Source organism: Heloderma suspectum, chromosome 8 (assembly GCF_057233095.1).
Source record: "Heloderma suspectum isolate Gila_16-S chromosome 8, 16-S_ref, whole genome shotgun sequence".
In the NCBI taxonomy this organism is placed as follows: Eukaryota; Metazoa; Chordata; class Lepidosauria; order Squamata; family Helodermatidae; genus Heloderma; species Heloderma suspectum.
The window spans coordinates 18379205-18402684 of record NC_139465.1 but is presented as its reverse complement, the minus strand read 5'-3'; the positions used below and the strand labels follow the sequence as shown (position 1 = coordinate 18402684).

Sequence of the window (23480 nt, the reverse complement as noted above, 5' to 3'; positions counted from 1 at the left end):
AAAAGCGGCCGCTGTCTGTGACCTTTGTCATTCTGACAATGCAGAGCAATGCTTGAATCCCCCCCTGGGAGAGACATGACATTCCCGGTTTCTTCACAGAGCAAAGTTCCACATTTTACCCATCAGTGCTTCAACAAAGGCAGCCCAAACACCCAAAGGGTAACAACTGCTGTATGGGAGAAGTCCAATTCAGACGGAATGGACAAGGTTTAAGAGAGACAGGAGCTGGCTGAGGGAATATCAAGGACTTGCTCCATTTGGACTGCCCTCGCCAGGAAATAGGAGGTGAAGCGGGGCCATTCCACCAACCCAGTGGAAAATATATATATATTCCTTTTCCCTCCCCATCCCCTTTTCCTTGTGTGTCATGTCTTTTTAGATTGTAACCCTGTGAGCAGGGACTGTCTTTTACTGATGGTCTGTTAAGCTGCTCTGGGAACCTTTTTGGGGGGCTGAGGAGAGGCATAAAAATACTTTAAATAAATAAGTTCCATAAGAACAGAAGACGAGCCCTGCTGGATCAGACCAAGGGTCCATCTAGTCCAGTATCCAGTTTCCTACAGTGGCCAACCAGAAGATGCCTCTGGGAACCCCACAAGTGCATGAAGACAATAACCTTGTCCTGTTGTTCCCCAGCAACTGATATTCTGATGCTGGAGGCATGATAGAACTGACATGACTGGTAGAGTTATCCTCCATGGATTTGCCTAATCTCCTTTCAAAGCCATCTATGCTATTGGTCCTTGCCACATCTTGGGGCACTAAATTCCATAAGTTAACTATGCGCTGTGTGAATAAATCCTTTTGATCTGTCTAGAACAGGGGTGCAGGACCTCAAGCCCAGGGCCAAATCTGGCCTTCCAGGGTCCCCCAGATGGCCACGATCCGTTCCCTAGGCATCACTCTCTTTCCATTAACATGATAGATCACTCTGCTCAGCATCTAAGGTCCTCCTCCAGGTGCCTCTGCTGCGGGAGACTCAGAAGGCAGCAACAAAGGAGAGGGCCTTCTCAGTGGTGGCCCCCCAATTGTGGAATGATCTCCCTGACAAGGACCGCCTGGAACCAAGATTGCTATCTTTTTGGCGCCAGGTTAAGACCTTTCTCTTCCCCCAGGCATTTGGCAGCATATGATGAGTTTTAATCAGGTCTTGCATTTGTCTTACGGTTATGGTTGATTGCTCAAAGTTCTAGATAAATGTTGTCCCTGTATGCACTGTCAGTTTGCATGCTTTTTTTTGTAAATGGTTTTACTTCATTTTTTTTTCATTTTGTTTCTATACCGCCCAATAGCCGAAGCTCTCTTTTAAAACTTTGTATACTGTATTTTTAATGGTTTTTAATCTTTGTAAATTGCCCTGAGAGTTTCGGCTATGAGGAAATATAGAAATATGGAAGGAGTCAAATCGTTGGGGAAACACCTTCAGTTGTGCTCGGGAAAGAATAGGGAAGCCCCTGGAAAACGTACCTTCCATTTCCGCTGAGCCACATAACGCTGTAGGAGCAGCTGAGACTTCAAGCGAGCCTTGGATTTCTTGACTTTGGCAGGCAGGTCTGTCAGCCATTCATGTTTAAGGCAACTGGCTGCACTCATTCGACCACTGGGAGGATTTGGGCAGAAGGAAAACAATTGGTGGATGGGCGGCCAACCCAGTTATTTTGGAACCAAACGAAACAAGACATATAGGCCCGGCTTGAACGTAACAAGAAGCGCCATGGGTGAATTTCCCCGTGGGGTTTCTCGTTGTGGCAGCAGCCATCTTGAATATTCAGGACTGCACCATAGCTTCACGTTGCGTGCAAATCTGGAGAGGGTGGATTGTTGACAAGCCACCCGCAACCCTAAGCCAACCACCCAAACAGCCCACTCTCGCCTGGTTTGAGTGTAACAAGAAGCCACGGCGGGCACTTGAATTGCCAACCTGCCGCAATGTGCCATGGCCAGCAAGCCCCAGTGGGCTGCAGTGATCATGCAAACTAGGTCACAGTGTTTATATACAGAGAGCTTCAGCTACTGGGTGATATAGAAATGTAATTAATTAATTAAAATAAAATAAAAAATACACACAGAGAGAGACAGAGAGACATTGCATATACACAAATTGAAATTGATATATTTAATTTTTTGTAGCTACAATTTCTTTTTCTCCCTTCTTTTTAGTTTTGTATTGTTGCAAAAAAAATAGTGTTTTATTTGGGCTGTTTTAAAAACGTATGAACTGCCCTTCGTCCACAAGATCTGAAGGCAGCGTATACAACATTAAAAACAAATGATAGCTTTCTCCCTCTCTCTCTCAATATGTGTGTGTGTGTGTGTGTGTGTGTGTGTATATATATCAATTAAAAAGCAAATTGAACAACAACTTTTTGACCAGGAAGCCAAACAAAAACACATCCATTCACATTTTAAAATAACTGACATATCTATAAATTAAATTATTAAAATGCCTGGGCATAGCCATTGAACATGCTAGCTGGGGATGATAGGAATTGCACTCCAACACATCTGGAGGGCACCAGGTGGAGGAAGACTGGTCTAAACGCGTACCACTGCGTGCGCACATAGACATCTGATTCTGACCATCACTGCAATGCATGAAAGTTAGGTGGATGCAAGAAGGACGGGTGGAGGCAGCCAACGCAATCCCTTTCCCCCTCCATGCATGTGAGAAGAGGAAAGGAGGCTTAATGCGCAGAGGAGTCTGGCAACCTGGGATGAGCCCCCTGTGATAGCGGCAAGGGCAGATATTGTATTTGGAATGAGGAGCATTGTACCTTTTTTCCTTTATGAGGAGCCTGGAAACAAAGTCTTTCGCTTCTTCCGAGACTTGCTCAAATGTGTCCGCATCAAAATCCCAGCTGCAATTGACAATATAATTCATGGTCTCCGTATCGGTTTCTCCGAGGAAGGGTGATAAGCCACTGACCCTAAAACAGGGAGCAAAAGCACTATTTGGAGACATTTGTGCCTCTTTCCAAGCGTACCATGTGCCAACCCATCTGTGCTTTGTAGTGATGTTCAGCATTCCCAAGGGTCTAGTTTCAGGTCTAGTTTGGGGGTCATGGAAAGCCAACACAGTGTAGCAGGGCCTTCTTAGTGGCCGCTGTCAGCCTCTGGAACTCCTTGCCAAGGAAGGCCCATCTAGCCTGTTCTCCGATGACCTTCCACTAATATCATAGAACAGTAGAGTTGGAAGGGGCCAATAAGACCATCAAGTCTAACTCCAGTAGTAGGTAAAGTCATTTTTATTCAGACAGGCCTTCGGCCTCTTAAATCGGCTTATCATGGCCATTGTAAATATGCTGCAATTGGTAAAATTTTATCAATGTGTTTAGTTGCCTTGTTTTATGTTTTTGATTGTTACTTTGTATTTTGCTACCATTAGCTGCAGGATACAACTATAAATTAAAAAAACTGGGGTTAGAGCAGGGGTCCCCATATGGCCACTGCCCATTCCCTTGGCCTCATCCCCTCTCTCCCGACTGCTGGCCGTCAGGCTGAAAGAAGTTCAATCAATATCCCTGGGTTAGAGTGTGAGACTAGGCCTGGGGAGACCCAGGTTCAAATCCTCATTCTGCCATGAAGCTCACTGGCTGAACTTGGGCCAGTCACTATCACCCAGCTTAATCTACCTTACAGGGTTGTTGTGATGATAAAATGGGGAGCGGGAGAGTACAATAAATGCAGCCGTCAGCTCATTATTTCATGTACGCATCATTTTATTATTTATAATGAAAGCCTTTTCAGTGATATCACCTAGATTTTGGGATGCCCTCCCCAGAAAAGCTCACCGGGCACCTACTTTCTATGCTTTTTGACACCAGGGGAATACTTTTGTATTCTCCTCAGTTTTTTAAGGGCCCTATGGGCGGTGGGGCGGGTAATGAACCTTGAGATTTTGTAGCTTTTAAAAGTTCTAAGACCTGCCTCTGTCGGCTTTATTGATGGACCTAGGCTGTGCTGTTTTTATATTGTAATTGTATATTTATTACTGGGGGAGTTGTATTTTTGTCATCTGTACAAACACTGTCCAAAGGACATCGGCTATGGGGCGGCACAGAAATACCATCAATTAAAAAGAGAGAGAGAGAGAGAGATGAATAGTTTATACAGTCAGTTGGATCAAATGTTAATTCTGTTCCTGGACTATACACTTCAAGCTGTTGGGACGTGTGTGTGACAAATATCTGAATGCTTCCTCTAATCTTCCCATGACACACCCTGATCTTCTTTCTCTTTTGCCTCTACTGATGTCATTGCTCTGATGCTGGAAAGGCAAGACCCACGTGTATTGGCCCCAGGAGCGTAACCAAGCCATTTGTAGTGTTAGAGGGGCCTGGAGATCCAAAACGCTTAAGTTCATTGTTGTTGCAATTCCCTTGCTAGTAAGCCTCTGAGCATGTGAAGATGATTCAAAGGGCCGATAGCATGGCCTAGCACATTCCATACTAATGAGTGAGAGTGTTATCAAGCACTCTGCCTGGGAAGCAAAGTTTGTTTACAGGTGGCTGTGCTTGAGAACCCAACACTTCTAGCTTATGCTGGGAATGAACGCGAGGAGTGCTTGCTAGTGTTGTGTGCTGCCTCATTGCTGACATGTACTGTATAAAACCCATTTGACCCAATGGCTTGTGGTTCAGAAAAGTGGTCTGATCCAACCACTGGGTACGCCTGTGTGCTGTAAGTTACCCAATAAAGTACTCCTTGTAAGTAAACCTTTGAATCTGATGTATCACTATCTTGGCACCTCTAAATTATGAGTTCAGAGCCTATGGCCAGGGCAACACACCACGGTGGTTTGTGGATGTACATCTGAGGGCTGTTTTCCTCCTCCGAGGGCAGTCCTCTCTCTCCGTCCTTGGAGGGGGAGATCCGTACTATCCTATGACCCATGAGATGCTCTCCCAGGAACCATAGCATTGGAGTCTTAATGGTGTTTGGTTTGATGGCTCTTTTTCCTGATATCTGGTTCCCCTTTTACTTAGACTTTTTATAAATTTAAATGCTGATGGTATTATTGATATTACTGTGTTTATCTGCTGTCTTATTTGTATTTTTTCTAATTTTGTTTTACTCTTTCATCATTTTAATTTCAAATTGATTGTGTTAGCTGCCTTGACGCAGGATAAAAAATTTAAACAAACGCAAGAAGCGTGAAGAAGAAAATGCCCCGATGTATTCCAACGAATGCATCTTTGCTGCTTCCATTCGAGAGTGTAAATTTAGCTGGTCACAAGTGGAGGTGTTTGAGGATTTAGTTTAGTGTGTATTTTTAAGCAAACTGACCTGATTCACATTTCCTGTGGTGTGGATTGGAACACTGTTATCCTTCAAATTATGCACTTCTCAGAATTTTGCTACATAATTCTCAGCTCAAAAATGTATAATTTAGGTTAAAATGTGAACAAAAATGTATATTTTAGGTTAAAATGCATTCAAAAATGTATCTTAGGATAACATGCATACAAAAATGCATATTTCAGGATAAAAGGCATATAAAAGCATTCAAAATGCAGCAAATTTAGTGCAGGTTTTATTTTTAAAAAATCACAGATTTATGCAGAAATAAGACATAACAGTCTTATGAATGAAAACGTGCAAAACTGACACAGTCAAGAAACATGCTGATCCATCCCTATTCAGAAGGGATGTTCCTCATTTACTATGTAGCCTTCTTCCTCCCTTTTCCCCCCTATCATCATTCCTACACTGGAGCATGTGCCGAAGCAAAGGCCTAATGCTCCTCTTATCCATACGTTTTGGTGATGCCCTATAGTCGCCTCCTTTTGGGAGGTCATAGTATGGATAAACTTTGTATTGGAACACTCCTTAATACTGAATGATGTACATGTCCTCCTAAACTAGCCAGTGTGGTACAGTGGCTAGAGTGATGGACTGGGAGTCGGGAGATCCGGGTTCTAGTCCCCACTCAGCCATGGAAGCTCCCTGGGTGACTTTGGGCCAGTCACACAGTCTCAGCCCAACCTACCTGACAGGGTTGTTGTTGTGAGGATAAAATGGAGAGGAGGAGGATTATGTATGCCACCTTGGGTTCCATAAGGAGGAAAAAAGGCAGGATATAAACGTAATGAATAAAATAAATAAATAAACAAACAAACAAACAAACTACTTACTGGTTTCTTGGAAGTTAACGTATGGTCAGCCCAAATTGATTTTCTGAGCCCTTTTGACAGCCAAAAGGCTGATATTACAACACTGGAAGGATAAATGTTCACCTTCTATAATGTAATGGATTGAGGACCTAACAACGCTATCAACATTTGAACGGATGGAACATAGGCACCACTCACAAATGGATAAATTTATGGATATTTGGTCTGCCTTTCTTGAAGCTTACACATAATCTCCGGGGGCGGGTGGGGGCGGGTAGAATGTTGTATTTAACGGAACATTGATATTTCTATGCATGCAATTTCTTGGCTTTTTTCTTATTTCTTTTCTCTTTTTTTTCCTTCACGTTTTGTTTTGTTAAAATCACAATAAAAGATTAATATTAAAAAATCCCAAAGGTAACACCAGTGGAGGCTGTTGGCTCCAATGTCAGTGGGGCGGTGAAACCCCTCCAGGTTTCAGTCCACACCGTGGAGAGCTCCTTTAGACTTCTGACTGGTTCGGAATGAAACCCACAGGAGATTCACGGCCACACTGACATCGGCGCCACCAGCCTCTTCTGAGTAACTTGAAGACCAGCCCACTGGTGGCTCCACGAAGGCATTTACGACCGTCATCCGCATTCTGGCCTTAGAAAATCCCATTGCTGCTCTTACGTAGAAGCTGATGTTACCATAACTATGATCCTCCCTCGTTCCAGGAGGGTCTACTCACAGCATGTACGCTATGACGCCTACGCTCCACATGTCCGTCGGGAATGACACAAAATCATAGTTCACCACTTCAGGAGCCAAGAATTCCGGCGTGCCAAAATTAACTTTCAGCTTCTCACGCGGCTTGTACCTAAGAAATGAGAAAGAGAGATGGGAGCCAGGAAATTTCATTTGAAGTCGAACTTCTTCGTGTTAAAGTTCTTCCAGCCCAAGGGCCAAATTCCATTTCAGAGCTTTTGGGGGCCGCATTCCAGTAGTGGGGCAGGGCCAAAGGGAAAAGGGTCAGGGCCCCAAAATACCCACATATTTTATCTTAAAGCTCTTACTATGAGTAACTAAGCCTTAAGAGAGGCATTTCAACCTTTTAGAACAGGGAGGAAAACTGCAAAAGCTGGGAAACCACCAAATGTTCAGTGGACAGTGGAAAGGGTATGAGGCCAGGGGAAGGGAACATGGCCATCTGAGGAACCTCAGAAGGTCAGATTTTGCCCCTGGGCACCAAGGGAGGGACCACAGCTCAGTGGCTAAGCATGGGTTGCTTTAAACAGTGGCTTGTTTGTTAAACTCTGGGTTAGTGCGTTGTCTGAACGCAGCATGTTTTCTGCAGGGTGGGTTATCGTGTTGTCTGAATGCAGCCAGGGTGGCTTGTTAACCATGCGGCGTGGCATGTTAACCCCCCTGAACAAGCCAACAACAAACCATGGGTTCTCGAGGTGGCTTGTTAGAGAAAATAGGGCCCACTGTATGGTTAACAAGCCACCCTGCAGCTCACAAAGATGAAGACAGGCCAAATAAAATCCACACAAATTAAAATATTGTAACACACACACACATTTTGGAGACTGTGGAATAAACAGAAGCCTGATTATACAATTGTAAAAAGAATAAATTGTTAGTGTGTAAGGAAGGGTTGGGCCCAGGCATTGGTTCAGTGCTTTTTGAATATGACAGTGGGTGGATGGATATTGTCCATTGGATACAGCAAAGTGCCTTGTATGTGGGTATTGTCACATTTAAAGTCAGCTCCCAGAAAGGGCTGCAAAATATTTAGAGTAAATGGCTATGGTTCGGTTGTAAAACATAAAGGAGAACAGCAAAAAACATGAAGATAAAAATGAGAGAGGGTCTTACCTCCTTGCCAATCCAAAATCAATTATTTTAATCTGGTTTCCTGTATGATTCACACATAGTATGTTCTCGGGCTGCAAAAGAAGAGGGCACGCTTCAATCAACATTTGCAGTCTTTTCAGAACCGACTTTTAACTTGCCACAGCCCAGCATTGTGATTAGAGTGCTAGCTAAGGTTGGGGAGACCCAGGTTTGTAATAAGAATAATTTGAAAAATCCTGTTATTGTTTAATTAACCACAAAAGATCCAACTAAAAAGAACTGTGACATCTTTTCCAGTCATGCACCTTTCCCAAAGGACCATAAAGGGAACGGCTATTGACTGTAAACAGCTTGACTTGAAACAAAATGTTGCAGTGTGGAATATGCTCGCTGTTCACAATTCCAGCCACTCCATTTTATTACACACCCTAGCAACATTCAGTCAGCATTTCATGGCCACTGAGTACTCCAGATGCTCACAGTTTTGGGCTCTCCTCCCTTTAAGCATTCCCCCCACCCAAAAAGATCTGTTGTATTTCTGCAAACATTGGGTTCCTCTAAACCTGCCCATACCTCCCTCTTGCGCATGGGCGGTGCTGTTTTCGCTGCATAAGAAACCCAATTAGATTGGCACTTAGAACATCAGAAATAGAAGGAATGTTTATTGAGGCTCTAGGGGAGTAAGCAGAAATTTCCATCACCTTCAGGTCTAGATGAAGAATGTACTGCTGATGCAGGTAGTGGATTCCTTCACATATTTGCTTGGTAAAAAGGATGGCATCCAGTTCAGTAAGATTGTAGTTTTCATCTATGATCCGGTCAAACAGTTCACCGCCATCAACACTAACACAGTAACAAAACAGAATGTGGACAGGAGAAAAAGTTATCCTCTTGTTAGCTCAAGTGATTTATGTACATCACATCCGAAATTCAGCAAATATTGGGTTGCATTAGTCTACCTTAGGTCCCATTCATTTCAGTGGGTCTACTTTAAGTAGGAACAACACTGGATACAACCCAGTAAGAATAATATTTAAATTAAATCAATCAATCCACGAAAGAATTCTTTAAATAATTAAATAATTCTTTAACTGGTTGAGAATTCTGCAGACCAGCAAAAACTAACTGCGACTAAGGCTGTAATCCTATGCACACTTATTTGAGAGGAATTTCCACTGAACTCTATGCGGTATTATTTCTGTTGTTGAAAGAAAGCCTGATTTCCTCTTGTGTATTTACGCTATTCCAATATACCACAGTGCCACTTAGAGGTTATGTAGCAGAAAAGCAGGAAAGGAAACCATCTTCATGTAGTGCTCGGATCTGAGTTCTGTGACGAAACTGAAAGTAGATGCAGCAGATGAACAGCCTCATGTTGAAAAGCCCTGACTCACAAGTAAATCTTTATAGAATTGCACCCTCATTAGTCTTAACTTAAATCCCACTGATTCCAATGGGATTTAGGCATGACTATTGCAAGTTTATTATTAAAATTCACAACAAAAAATTGATTTAAGAAGTTTTATTATTGTTATTTTTATTAGTGTTGCTGTTACTTGTCTTGTTATTATTTTATCAAGGCAGCTTAAAAAGATAAATTAAAAAAGCCTAGTAAAAGAGACAAATATAAAGTAATAGTAAGCACATCTTTAAAAATACATATGAAATAATAAAACCAACCGTTCCAGCAGCGGAGTAAAACATAAAAACCAAACAGCAGCAGCAGGAATTTTAACCCTGATTAATGATACAGAGCTTTAAAACCCATTGAAATAGCTATATTGTGTCCTTTACGTTTTGCTACTTGTAGAATAATTCAGGAGAAAATCCAAAGAAAAAGCTTGTAACACTAGGAGCAAGCTTTTCTTGTTGAGACCTGCCCAAAGAGTTTCAGCTATTGGGTGGTATAGAAATGTAATAAATAAATAATAAAAATAAAAGACCCTCAACATTTATATTTTAGTTTATTTGTACAGATCCATTTGCTGTATTGCCCCTTAAAAGTCATATTTGTCCTGTTGCAATATATATATATGACACAACCCATCTCCTTTTAGGGAACGTTTCTCGCTGCTTCCACCAAATGGGTTTCAATAACACTGAGCTCCTTAAACACTGGGGAAAAAAAACAGTCTAAGATGTTTTATGACTCACTATTCCATGATTAAGGTGAGATTGTTCTTGCTCTCGAAAGCATCGTAAAGCTGGATCAAATTCACATGGTTTAGTTGGTTCATGATGTTGATCTCATTTTTCACTTCCTCCTGGAAGATCAGAGATTAAGAGTGTTGTTCGCATTAGCAACAGGTGAAAGACACGTTAATGTTTCTTGCAGCCTCCCCAGACCTCTCCAAACATTTTGGACTACAACTCCCAGCACTAGAAATTCCCCCTGCATCTTTAACTGTTCGTTGCCAAACTGAGAGATGACGTCGCCCAGCTTTCTCCAGACATCTGTAGTGCCCTCCAGACATTTCAGACTATGAGCATCTCTACTCCAGCCTAAAATCCCACATTTAAAACTGGGCTTTCTGCTTCCGTTTTAAATACAGGATCACAGCGGACTGCCTTTACACATGCTTCCTTCCCCCCTTTGCCCTCTCCTTTTTGCCCTTATCTGAATCTTCCATATGTTTCATTATACAGCCACTAGATGGCGCTGTGGACTAGCGCCTCATATTGTATGTTTTCCTCTGTTCATGAGAGAACTCAAGTGGAACTCAACCACAGTAATTTGATAGCTCATTATCTCCAATCTTCTTAAAAATGGAATAAAGGTCTTTTAGTGCAAGAGATGCCCTGGAGGTTGATGATGTCATCTAAAGGACCTGCAAACTTCCATGAGTAACCAATCTCAATAGCAGGATAAAAGCTCTGTGTGAAGAAGCCCTATGACTCCCACCAACACCAGCCAACATGGCCACTGGTTTCGGATCATGCAAGGGCCATTCAGAACATCTGGTGGGCACCATGTCCAGAAAAACTGAAGTAGTCATAGCATCCCCTGAACATTCCTTCCCCAGTCCTGTTAGATCAGCCTTCTTCAACCTGCCCCAAGGAGCTTAGGCTAAAATACTGTTATGCAACCCTGAGTATGAACTCTGCTTTTGTACATTTTAACACGCATTGGTGGACCGCAAGTAGGGATGGGAGAACCATTCCATTTCTGATCCATGTCACTTTTACATTTTTAACCCATCATTCTGTTCCGTTTCCACATGAATCTGTGATATTTTAAAAGGCCTCTCAGGATACATATTTTAATCTGTATTTAATTGGATATGTTCTCACAAAAGATTATTTAAATGTGTATTTCGGTATGTTTAAAATGGCAAGAAATCTGGTGGATAGCTAAGTTCCAATCTTCACGTTATCCTGCAGCTCAGGGCACTTTGTACAAGAATACACAAAAATCTGATTTGTCAAGCATCCCTAACCACAGAGATCCTTTTCTTTTTTTTTTCTTAAAGCAGACTGTTCTAGACTGATGTCATGCCAGAAAAGCCAAGGGCAAAGGGGTAGAAAAAGAATGTTTAATACAATAAAAGAATTCCACCACATTTTGGACTCTCAGGTCTTTCTTCAGGGTAATTTGTTAGAATGTAATGGATATAATTTACTCTATAACCCCCCAGTCTCCTATGCTATGTTCACTCTGAGAGAAAATGCCAGGTATTTAAATACACAGAAAATAATTTGCAAATGCGATCAGCTTTGAAAAACAGTTGTATCTAATGATTTTCTGTGTATCTAAATGGGGCAAGGCTTGCAGAAGTACAAAAATGTTTTTTCTTAATTAAGGGGTACCCCCGCCACCACAAAACACAGTTCAATGAAAACTGAACATGCTTAGTAGCCATGGAATAAGGGAGGGTGTATAACAGCGTCATATCATGCTTGTTGGGACATGACTTGCTGCAACCCTGAACAGGAGCACTCCTTTAGAAGGGAGGATACAAGGCAACATTTTCTCCCGCTTGCCTTGCTTTTATTTTTAAGAGACTGTCATTACCCTTTCTTTCGCCACTTTCACTTTGATGATCTTGGCTGCAAGACAGAGTCCAGTTGACTTTTCTGTGCACTTATGAACTTGACCAAAACGCCCCCTGTTGAAAGATGGAGAACACAAACTAATGAAGCCCAAAGGGAAAATGGCTTAGGGGCAACTCTCTGCAGACGCCTCCGGACACCAACTATTCTCATCATCAATTAAAAATAACCTGGTACAAAGCGAATGGAATCGGGAGGTCAGGAGTCCAGGAGCTCCTCTTTCTCCTAGCTTACGGAGGATTAAGCTTGATCTTTCCAGCCAGTTGTTCGGTGCTTACGTTAAAATATTACACCCCATTTGTATTCCTGGGTTTCACAATGGAACGACAGCCTGACGATGGTCTGCATTTGGTTCCGTAACTGTGCACATTTCGTCTGCTTTCGCAATGCATTACCAAAGCTCTCTTAGAGTGGATATTTCTGGGCTCAATTTGCCCCTTTCTAAAATGACACTAGGACCAATAAATATGGCCAAGAGTTCTCCATTGCTACGTTAGAACCTGTAGATAGCAGGAAATGTCAGTTCTACAATCAGACGATTATACACTTTACACTGTGATCTTACGCACATTTACTCAGAAGCCTCATCGCATTCAGTAGGAATCTAGGGTATCTGACTGATTGTTCTAAATTGTTTTAGATATATGTTGTTGTTGTGTGTGTGCTATCTGTTTTACATCCTTACGTGAATGATTTCATACTTTATATAATGTATTTTAATGATTTTTTAATTCTTGTGAACCGCCCAGAGAGCTTTGGCTATGGAGTGCTATAGAAATATAATAAATGAAATGAAATTTACTCCCATGTAAGTGTGCACAGGATTGCTGCTTTAGGCAAATTTGAACACTATAACCTACTTTTCTTGTATTTCAACTTTCAAAGAAAAGTTGAAATGTATGCTATGTTTTTTGCAGAATCTCGCATCTGCACCTACCATGACCAGATAGGTTAGTGGATGGGGGCAGAGAGATGTACATATGCGTAGACTCTACATAAAGGCCTGCCCTTCCCAGCAGTGACACCTCCAAAACAAAAATGCCCTTCCCCCCCCATGCTGCAACAACTAAAAAAAAAAAAACTTTAAAAAAAGCACCCGTGGAGGCTCTTTTAAAGCCTAAATATAGCAAATGAGGGGCAATGGGGGGGCACAGGGTTAGGGGGGAAGATTATCCCTTCTCTCCACAGCAGCAGCCCTGCCCCCTCAAATTTCCCCATTCTGTAATAGGGCTTTTTCAAAGCCTCCATTGTCACAAACTGAGGCTTTTCGAAAGCCTCACTTGCAGTGTGGGAGGGAGGAAAGGAAATCCATGATATCTCTGATGGGAGATAAGTGCAGGAGCCGGATGTATGTAGACCTATTGCAGGCCATATCTGGCCTGCGGGTTGGAGGTTCCCCATCCCTCATGTAGAGGGGAGGGGGCAGGAGCGAGAAAGGGGGAGAGAGAGAGAGAGTTGCCCTACTGACAAGTACAAATATCTAAACCTGGGCTGATTTCAATTATGTGCGAGATTCCCTTAAATCCCAGGCATCTCCATAGCCACAAACCACTTAAAAGATGCCTAAAGACGTAATCCTATTGCACGTTTAGATGGAAAGAAGTCCTACAACTCCCAGCATTCCTCAGGCTGCATGGCTAGCTGTGAATGCTGTGAATTGTTGGATGTTTTGCCATCTAAGCATGCAGAAGAATGTGCTCTAAATCTCCTGGTGGATCTTAAGAGAGTGCCCAGCAACTAGAGGCCCTCATGCCAAGTCTAGTCCCTTGGGGGGTGATCCCTGCCTGCCCCCACCCCCATATTGCCAGCCTAAAGGAAGGAGTGGCAACTGCATGGATGAAACTTCCCAGATACCCCTTTGGGGCACGAGTATTCAGGCATGGGTACTGCAAGTAGCCTCAGCCCACTCTCTTCCACTTCCTGCCCCAGCCAAACCAGTTTCCCACTATGGTCTGAAGACAACTTTGCTCAAATGTTTTGAATTTGGCCCCCCTTTCTGAACGTGCTCTGCTGTATCGGGTGGAGCCCCTCTGGCCTGACACCAACACTCTCGTCTGTAGGTGAGCGTGCGCGGAGTTTCCCAGGCACTGTTACATGCGACCTACTGCCGCATGGGAGGACCTGTGAATTGTGCTACTAATCAAATATTGGCATTAGACGAAAACTAGGGCAGGTATGGAGTGGAAGAATCTTATCCCCGACCGTCGAATCTTCTCACCGCACAGTCGTACAACTGTACGACGTTTTGCCCCAATGTGCATCACTTTACACTTGCTTACATGGAACCATATTTGCCATTTAGATGCCCATTCTCCCAGTTTGGAGAGATCCTTTTGGAGCTCTTCACAATCCCTTTTTGTTTTAACCACCCTAAATAATTTGGTGACATCTGCAAACTTGGCCACTTCACTGCTCACTCCTAATTCCAGATCATTTATGAACAGTTTGAAAAGCACTGGTCCTAATACAGATCCCTGTGGGACCCCACTATATACTTCATTCAGAGAATTTACCATTTATTTCTACCCTCTGCTTTCTGTTCTTTAAGCGGTTACTAATCCATAAGAGGACCTCTCCTCTTATTCCATGACTGCTAAGTTTGCTCAGGAGTCTTTGGTGAGGGACTTCTTCAAATCGTACAGTCTGAGGACTCCTGTTTTAAGAACAGAAACAGAATCTGTACATGTTCGTAGGCAGTGGTGTAGAAGCTCTTTCAGCCTGAGGAACAAATTCCTTTTCGAGAAAGTTCTCCAGGGCAGCGTAACAGTGTGGGTGGGGCTGAAGGCAAAAGGAGCATGGCCAAAGGCAAAAAAGGCAGCCTATTTTAGTTTTATTATTATTATTATTATTATTATTACATTTCTATACTGCCCCATAGCCGAAGCTCTCTGGGAGGTTTACAGAAATTAAAACATTAAAATACAATATGCAGAGTTTAAAAACCACTTACATAAAAGCACACAGACAATATACACAAACAACATATAACTAAAAACAACTTTGAACAGTCAGTCATAACTAAAGACACATCCAGGACCGACTAAAACTCATCATGTGCTGACAAATGCCTGGGAAAAGAGAGAGGTCTTAACCTGGCGCCAAAAAGATAACAATGTTGGCACCAGGTGGACCTCATCGGGGATCTCGTTCCACAGATGCGGGGCCACCACTGAGAAAGCCCTCTCCCTCATTGCCACCTTGGCTTCCCTTGGAAGAGGACCTTAGATGTTGAACACAGAGTACAGGTAGGTCCATTTCGGGAGAGGCGTGCCGTCAGGTATTGTGGTCCCAAGCCGTGTAAGTTTAAATTTCTTAGTACCAGCAACTAAGCCTTAGGAGCAGCATTTCAGCCTTTTAGAAGGGGAATGGGCAACTACACAGAAGCCAGGAAAACACCAAACTATCAGTGTCAGAAGAAGGGGGCCATAGTCAACTGAGGAACCCTGTTCCTGGAAGGCTGGATTGGGACTTCAGGAGAGCCACATTTGGCCCTCAAGCCTGAGGTTCTGACCTCTGGTTTATGGGTTACAACGATTTATATGATCATATTACAGTTAGACTTACCCTCCCAAGACTTCATGATGGCATACAGAATAACAGGCTGTTAACTCCGTTTGCTTGATGCTCACTATGCGATGTTCAAAGGGAGCTGGAGGAGGAGGGCTGTCATCTGAAGGAGAAGCAAACCATGATTGCATTTATTTTTCTTTGCAAACAGCTGTGCATCTATTTGGTCTCTTTTTTCCGGAACTTTCACTTCCCCAGCTGGAGAGGCAGCAAAACCCCAATGCCAGAGCATTAATAGATGCATGTTCCCACATAATACAGGTGTTGCCCCAATAAGGGGAGGGGGAGAGATCCATAGGCACGGCTCTCAGGGAATTCATGCAAATACAGAGCAATAAATAGCACTTAAAAAGCACTTGGCAGATGTTCCTCATATATTATTGAGCAAATTGTTTCAAGCACTGGAGCAAGCATAAAGGATATGGTTCTGGAAAGCTCTGTCTGTGTAGGCCAGGAGTGGGCAGAAGGTGGATCTCCAGGTGTTTTGGACCAACTCCCATCAGCCCCTGCCAGCATACCCAATGGTCAGGAATGCTGGGAGCTGAAGGTCTAAAACATCTGAAGATTTACTTTCTACCCAGCCCTGGTCAAGAGCTCATTTCATCAGAGGTATTAAGTGTCATTCCCAAATTGGCGTATTATATATTGCGCGCCCCTTCATGGATCACTGCCTTGTTGTGGCGAAGGGGCTTGCGTAACTCAGTGAAGCCATAAGCTATGCCATGCAGGGCCACCCAAGACAGACAGGTCATGGCAGAGAGTTCTGACAAAATGTGGTCCACTGGAGAAGGAAATGGCAACCCACTCCAGTATTTTTGCCAAGAAAACCCCATGGAACGTATCACAAGGCTAAAAGAGATGACGCCGGAAGATGAGCCCCTCAGGTCGGAAGGTGTCCAATATACTACTGGGGAAGAGCAGAGGGTATTTCCAAGTAGTGCCAGAAAGAGTGAAGCGGCTGGGCCAAAGCCGAAAGGACACTCAGCTGTGGATGTGTCTGGTGGTGAAAAGAAAATCCGATGCTGTAAATGTCAGATTCGCATTCCAGATCCTGGAATGTCAGATCAATGAATCAAGGTAAGTTGGAGGTGGTCAAACATGAGATGGAAAGATTGAACATCGACATCTTGGGAATCAGCAAACTAAAATGGACAGGCATGGGCGAAGTTAATTCAGGTGACCATCATATCTACTACTGTGGGCAAGAATCCCACAGAAGAAATGGAGTAGCACTCATAGTCAACAAAAGGATGGGAAAAGTAGTACTGGGGTACAATCTTAAAAACGATAGAATGATCTCAGTACGAATCAGTATGAGAGCCAGTGTAGTGTAGTGGTGAGAGTGACGGACTGGGAGCCGGGAGATCCGGGTTCTAGTCCCCACTTGGCCATGGAAGCTCACTGGGTGACTTTGGGCCAGTCACAGACTCTCAGCCCAACCTACCTCACAGGGTTGTTGTTGTGAGGATACAACGGTGAGGAGGAGGATAATGTAAGCCGCCTTGAGTTCCTTTCGAGAGGGAGAAAGGCGGGGTATAAATGCAATCAATCAATCAATCAATCAATCAATCCAAGGCAAACCATTCAACATCACAGTAATTCAAGTCTATGCCCCAACCACTGATGCCGAAGAAGCTGCGGTTGATCGGTTCTATGAAGACCTACAACACCTTCTAGAACTAACACCAAAAAAAGATGTCCTCTTCCTCATAGGGGATTGGAATGCTAAAGTAGGAAGTCAAGAAATCACCGGGATAACAGGCAAGCATGGCCTTGGTGTACAAAATGAAGCAGGACAAAGGCTAATAGAGTTTTGCCAAGAGAACACGCTGATCATAGCAAACACTCTTTTCCAACAGCACAAGAGGCGACTCTACACATGGACATCACCAGATGGTCAATATCGAAATCAGATTGATTATGTCCTTTGCAGCCATAGGTGGAGAAGCTCTATACAGTCAGTAAAAACAAGACCTGGAGCTGGCTGTGGCTCAGATCATGAGCTTCTTGTTGCAAAATTTCAGCTTAAATTGAAAAACATAGGGAAAACCACTAAACCATTCAGGTATGACCTAAATCATATCCCTTATGAATACACAGTGGAGGTGAGGAATAGATTTCAGGGATTAGACCTGATAGACAGAGTGCCTGAGGAACTATGGACGGAGGTCCGTAACATTGTTCAGGAGACAGCAACGAAATCCATCCCAAAGAAAAAGAAATGCAAGAAAGCCAAGTGGCTGTCTGATGAGGCTTTACAAGTAGCTCAGGAAAGAAGGGAAGCGAAAAGCAAGGGAGAAAGGGGAAGATATATCCAACTGAATGCAGAGTTCCAGAGAATAGCAAGGAGAGACAAGAAGGCCTTCTTAAATGAACAATGCAAAGAAATCGAGGAAAACAACAGAATGGGAAAGACTAGAGATCTCTTCAAGAAAATAGGAGATCTCAAGGGAACGTTTTGTGCAAAGACTGGCATGATGAAAGGACAAAGAAGGCAGGGACCTAACAGAAGCAGATGAGATTAAGAAGAGGTGGAAAGAATACACAGAAGAACTATACAGGAAAGATCTGAATGTCCCTGATAGCCATGATAGTGCGCTCACTGAACTTGAGCCGGACATCCTAGAAAGTGAAGTCAAGTGGGCCTTAGGAAGCATTACCAACAACAAAGCTAGCGGAGATGACAGTATTCCAGCTGAGCTATTTAAAATCCTAAAAGATGATGCTGTTGAAGTGATGCATCAATATGCCAACAAATTTGGAACACTCAACAATGGCCGCAAGACTGGAAAAGGTCAGTTTACATTCCAATTCCAAAGAAGGGCAATGCCAAAGAGTGTTCAAACTACCGCACAATTGCACTCATTTCACATGCCAGCAAGGTGATGCTCAAAATCCTACAAGCTAGGCTTCAGCAGTATGCCAACCGAGAACTACCGGAAGTACAAGCTGGGTTTCGAAGAGGCAGAGGAACTAGAGATCAAATCGCCAACATTCGCTGCATCATGGAGAAAGCAAGAGAATTCCAGAAAAACGTCTATTTCTGCTTCATTGACTACACTAAAGCCTTTGATTGTGTGAATCACAACAAACTGTGGCAAATTCTTAAAGTGATGGGAGTACCAGACCACCTTACCTGTCTCCTGAGAAACCTGTACGAGGGTCAAGAAGCAACAGTAAGAACCAGACATGGAACAACCGATTGGTTCAAAATTGGGAAAGGAGTACGACAAGGCTGCATATTGTCAACCAGCTTATTTAACTTATATGCAGAGTACATCATGAGAAATGCGGGGTTGGATGAATCAGAGGTCGGAATTAAGATTGCTGGGAGAATTATCAACAACCTCTGATATGCAGACGATACCATCCTAATGGCAGAAAGCGAAGAGGATCTAAAGAGCCTCTTGTTGAGGGTGAAAGAGGAGAGTGCAAAAGCTGGTTTGAAACTCAACATTAAAAAAACGAAGATCATGGCATCTGGCCCCATCACTTCCTGGCATATAGAAGGGGAAGAAATGGAAGCAGTGACAGATTTTACTTTCTTGGGCTCCAAGATCACCACAGACGGTGACTGTAGCCATGAAATTAAAAGACGCTTGCTCCTTGGGAGGAAAGCTATGGCCAACCTAGACAGCACAGTAAGAAACAGAGACATCACCTTGCCGACAAAGGTCCATCTAATCAAAGCTATGGTTTTCCCAGTAGTAATGTATGGCTGTGAGAGCTGGACTATAAGGAAGGCTGAGCACCGAAGAATTGATGCTTTCGAACTGTGGTGCTGGAGAAGACTCTTACGAGTCCCCTGGACTGCAAGGAGGTCAAATCAGTCCATACTAAAGGAAATCAACCCTGAGTGCTCATTGGAAGGACAGATACTGAAGCTGAAGCTCAAATATTTTGGCCACCTAATGCGAAGAGAAAACTCCCTGGAAAAGACCCTGATGCTGGGAAAGACTGAAGGCAAAAGGAGAAGGGGACGGCAGAGGATGAGATGGCTAGATAGCATCACCGATGCAATGAATATGAACTTGAGCACACTCCGGGAGAGAGCGCAGGACAGGAGGGCCTGACGTGCTATGGTCCATGGGGTCACGAAGAGTCGGACACGACTGAACGACTGAACAACAAATATTGCGCGTGCACACACACATATACACACACAGAAAAAAATGTAAATGAGGGCACTAAAGGGCTGTGAAATGCAAGAAAATGCAAGAAATACAATCCAGAGCTTATTAATGCAATACTCACTTGTATGCAAGATAGGCAGAACAGCCATTCACAATATCCACCAAGTGAGAGGCTAACCTTTCATGCGTCTGATACAGTGGGCTCTGTAGTATTCCATGAAAGCTACTGCCACAATAAGGCTGCAACCTTACCTGGAAGTAAGCACCACTGAACATAGCAGGACTTATTTCTGAGCAGACATGGATAGGCTTCTGCCATAAATGTATTCAATCCTTAAGGTGCCACAAGGCCCACTTTTTGCATTTGCTGTAACAGACTAATATAGAGACCTTTTTGGAATCTGTCATGTAGGTCGGTCTCAGGGGCAAAACAGACATTACGTTAAAGGTCTGCCTAGCAGCTCTATCATAGAATCATAGAATAGTAGGGTTGGAAGGGGCCTATAAGATCATCAAGTCCAACCTCCTGCTCAATGCAGGAATCCAAGTCAGAGCATCCCTGACAGATGGCTGTCCAGCTTCGTCTTGAATGCCTCCAGTGTGGAAGAGCCCACCACCTCCCTAGGTAATGGGTTCCATTGTCATATTGCTCTAACAGTCAGGAAGTTTTTCCTGATGTTCAGCCGGAATCTGGCTTCCTGTCACTTGAGCCCATTATTCCGTGTCCTGCACTCTGGGATGATCGAGAAGAGATCCTGGCCTTCCTCTCTGTGACAACCTTTCAAGGACTTGAAGAGCGCTATCATCTCTCCCCTCAGTCTTCTCTTCTCAAGGTTAAACATGCCCAGTTCTTTCAGTCTGGCGCACAGGGCTTTGTTTCCATCTTCTTCTTTGCTTTCATTTTTACTCTAGAGTAAGCAAAGGGCCCCAATCCAGGCCTTTAAAGCCCCCTTACTCCCCATGTTAGGATCCCAATCCAGATCGGGAGCACTGTGCCTGCTCTAGAGTAAAAATTAAAAGAAAAAAAATACAGCTACTAGACACACATTGAAGGTGATGTCTTTGGGAGCATTTTCTCCCCATACTGTGGCTGAGGCTGAAAGAGGGGGCTCATACTGATTTCATTTTGGCTCCTTGTTAATCATGAGGCAGCATCAGGAACGTTCACTCCCTGCAGTGAATCCTGCCTGCCTGCCAGCCTGCCTGAATCATCATAGACAAGCATTAACCGATGTTAATCATGGTTAACAGTTAACCAGTGCATGGCCAGACAGTATACGATGGTGCTAATTTGCTAAAGCTAAGGTGTTCAATTTCAAAATAATTTAGATTTTTAGCCTATGTGTGGACAGAGAGCAGTGGTGGAGTGGTAGATTTTGAAGTGCAGATGCTCATCATAACATTCCTCATAGACACGCCTCCTAGGAGAGTCCAAAACTGCAGGCAGCTGTGTTGATCTATATCAACAAACCAGTTGTAGCACTTTTCATATCCTGCAGGAGCATGCCTTTTGTAACGCAAATGGGTCTTAATTGCCCAATCAAGACCAAGCCACCCCAAAATACTTTGCATTACAAAAGGGAACAATATATTGTTGCTGGGTGTGACAGTTTGAGGCCTACAGAGGCAAAAGGAAAAAAGGTCAGGCTTAGAGGCCTGGAGTTTCTTTGTTGGGAGGGGGTATCTCTGAGAGGAGTAGTTTCATTTTCCCAGTTAAGTTTCAGGTTTATTTCCCCAGTTAAGTTTCATTCCTTCAGGTTGAAGCAGTACTTTCAGTTTTGAGGGAGGAGGGTATATAAAGAGATGGAGAGAGCCAATAACAGCAGAGTCAGGAGACCAGAGCCTGAAGAAGGAGCAGGAAGAAGCAACCTGGAGAAGTAAAAGTACCGCTAGGGTAAAGGAACTTGCATTTTGCAACTTTTATTTTCTTTTAAGGCCCTTTGTATCACTTAGCTCTATTGTGTAAGTACCTATAGTTGTGATTGCTTGCTTTAAATTTACCAGTAAACTGTTGTGGTTAAACCTGAAGTGCCTGGTGTGTCAATCACTCCACAGCCTAAACCCCACATTACTGGGAAGGGGAAGCTTAAAAGAAGGAAGGTGGGACTCTTAAGGAGGCAAGAGATCCTTAAGGAGTGGCTCAGGGGGTCCAGGTCATAAGGGGAGCCCTGACACTGTGAAAATCCATTTCTTCCCCAGCTACATTAAGGACTGCAGCTAAGCTGAGATGGAACAAGGAAATCCGAGGGGAAGTGTGTGGCAGATGACCTCAGCGTCCCTGCTAATAAAAAAAGTGCTACTGCTTCATTCTGGTGAGCCTTGGCTGTCCTACACAACTGCCAGAGAGTGTTCAGATGACCCAGGACCAATGACTTACCAACAACCACCTCCTCTGTTTTGCCAGCTCCTGGCGATGAAGCATTTTCTGATGGTTTCCCTGCTGGATCTCTCCCAGAATATTTTGCAACGGAACCCGGGCATGATGCAGCCTTGCTTTCGAACTCTCCTTTATCTTCAGCTTTTCCAAGTGGTGGCGTTGGTGGTGCTGGACCCACCAATTTGGGCTTCTGCTCACCTTCCTTATTAGGTGGCCTCAGCCCTTTCGTGTCTTGAGCAGGTTCAGTCCTGCTGCTCTCAGAGGGCTGCTTAGGTTTACAAGGCTCTGGAAAACGTTTTGCTCCTTCGCCTGCCAAAGGGGGAGGGAAAGGAGGTGATACACCCACACTTCTGCCTCTGTGGCTGCCAACACCTCCTTCTTTGCTCTTCAAAGTCTTCTCTTGAGCATCACTCATCTGCACATTGATTGAAAGCCTACAAAGCAAAAAAAAAAAAGTTGTCGTCTTAGTTGGACCTAATAAAGGTGTTACCCTACTGTCCCTCTGGGATTTCCCCCCCTAAGAGACATATCACAGGGGTGTCGAACCTCTTTCAGCCAAAAAGCCGAATTCAAGTTCAGAGAAGCTATGGGGGGGGGGGCATTCCAGTGGTGGGCGAAGCCAAAGGCAAAAGGGGCAGGGCCAAAAATACCACTGTAATTTAGCTTAAAGTTCTTACTGCTAGTCACTAAGCCTTAAGAGAACCATTTCACCCTTTTAGAATGGGGGAAAAAACTGCACTGGCCAGCTTGCACTGGCTGCTGATATGCTTCCAAGCCCAGTTAAAGGTGCTGGTTTTGACCTATAAAGCCCTACATGGCTCAGGACCACAGCACCTGACGGAACACCTCTTCTGGCATGAACCACACACTACACTTTGCATCTAAGGCCCTCCTCCAGAAGCCTCCCCCAAGGGAGGATCAGAGGACAGCAACAAAGGAGATGGCCTTCTCAGTGGTGGCTCCCCGTTTGTGGAATAATCTCCCAGACGAGGCCCGCCTGGCACCAACATTGTCATCTTTTTGGCACCAGGTTAAAACTGCCCTCTTCTCTCAGGCATTTGACAGTGTAGAATGAGTCTCTTGATTGTCTCTGGCTGATTGTTTTTGTTTTAGATATATGCTGTTGTTGTATGTGTTATTTGTTCTATGGTATTACATGAATGGTTTTATATTTTCTATAATGTATTTTAATGATTTTTAATTTTTGTGAACTGCCCAGAGAGCTTCAGCTATGGGGTGGTATAGAAATATAATGAATGAATGAGAATGAATGAATGAATGAATGAATGCACAGAAGCAAGGAAACCACTGAATGATCAGCAGTCAGGGGAAAGAAGCGGGACTATCTGAGGATCTCCGAAGAGCTGGATTGGGACAGATTTGGCCTATGGGCCTGAG

The 23480-nt window shown here is 43.8% G+C and overlaps 1 protein-coding gene across 2 annotated transcripts in view; it reads right to left on the bottom strand.

Annotated features, from left to right (window-relative positions):
• Nucleotides 1–23480, bottom strand: part of MYLK3 (myosin light chain kinase 3) — a 52606-nt gene that overhangs the window by 895 nt on the left and 28231 nt on the right. For both annotated transcript variants that reach the window (XM_084813025.1, XM_084813027.1), the window contains exons 4-12: nucleotides 22083–22516; nucleotides 15570–15675; nucleotides 11968–12061; nucleotides 10110–10219; nucleotides 8657–8798; nucleotides 7977–8047; nucleotides 6847–6975; nucleotides 2775–2927; nucleotides 1468–1600 (exon numbers count right to left, since the gene is read on the bottom strand). In XM_084813025.1, the coding sequence (XP_084669151.1) occupies nucleotides 1468–1600; nucleotides 2775–2927; nucleotides 6847–6975; nucleotides 7977–8047; nucleotides 8657–8798; nucleotides 10110–10219; nucleotides 11968–12061; nucleotides 15570–15675; nucleotides 22083–22516 (1372 nt within the window). The remainder of the gene's footprint in view (nucleotides 1–1467; nucleotides 1601–2774; nucleotides 2928–6846; nucleotides 6976–7976; nucleotides 8048–8656; nucleotides 8799–10109; nucleotides 10220–11967; nucleotides 12062–15569; nucleotides 15676–22082; nucleotides 22517–23480) is intronic.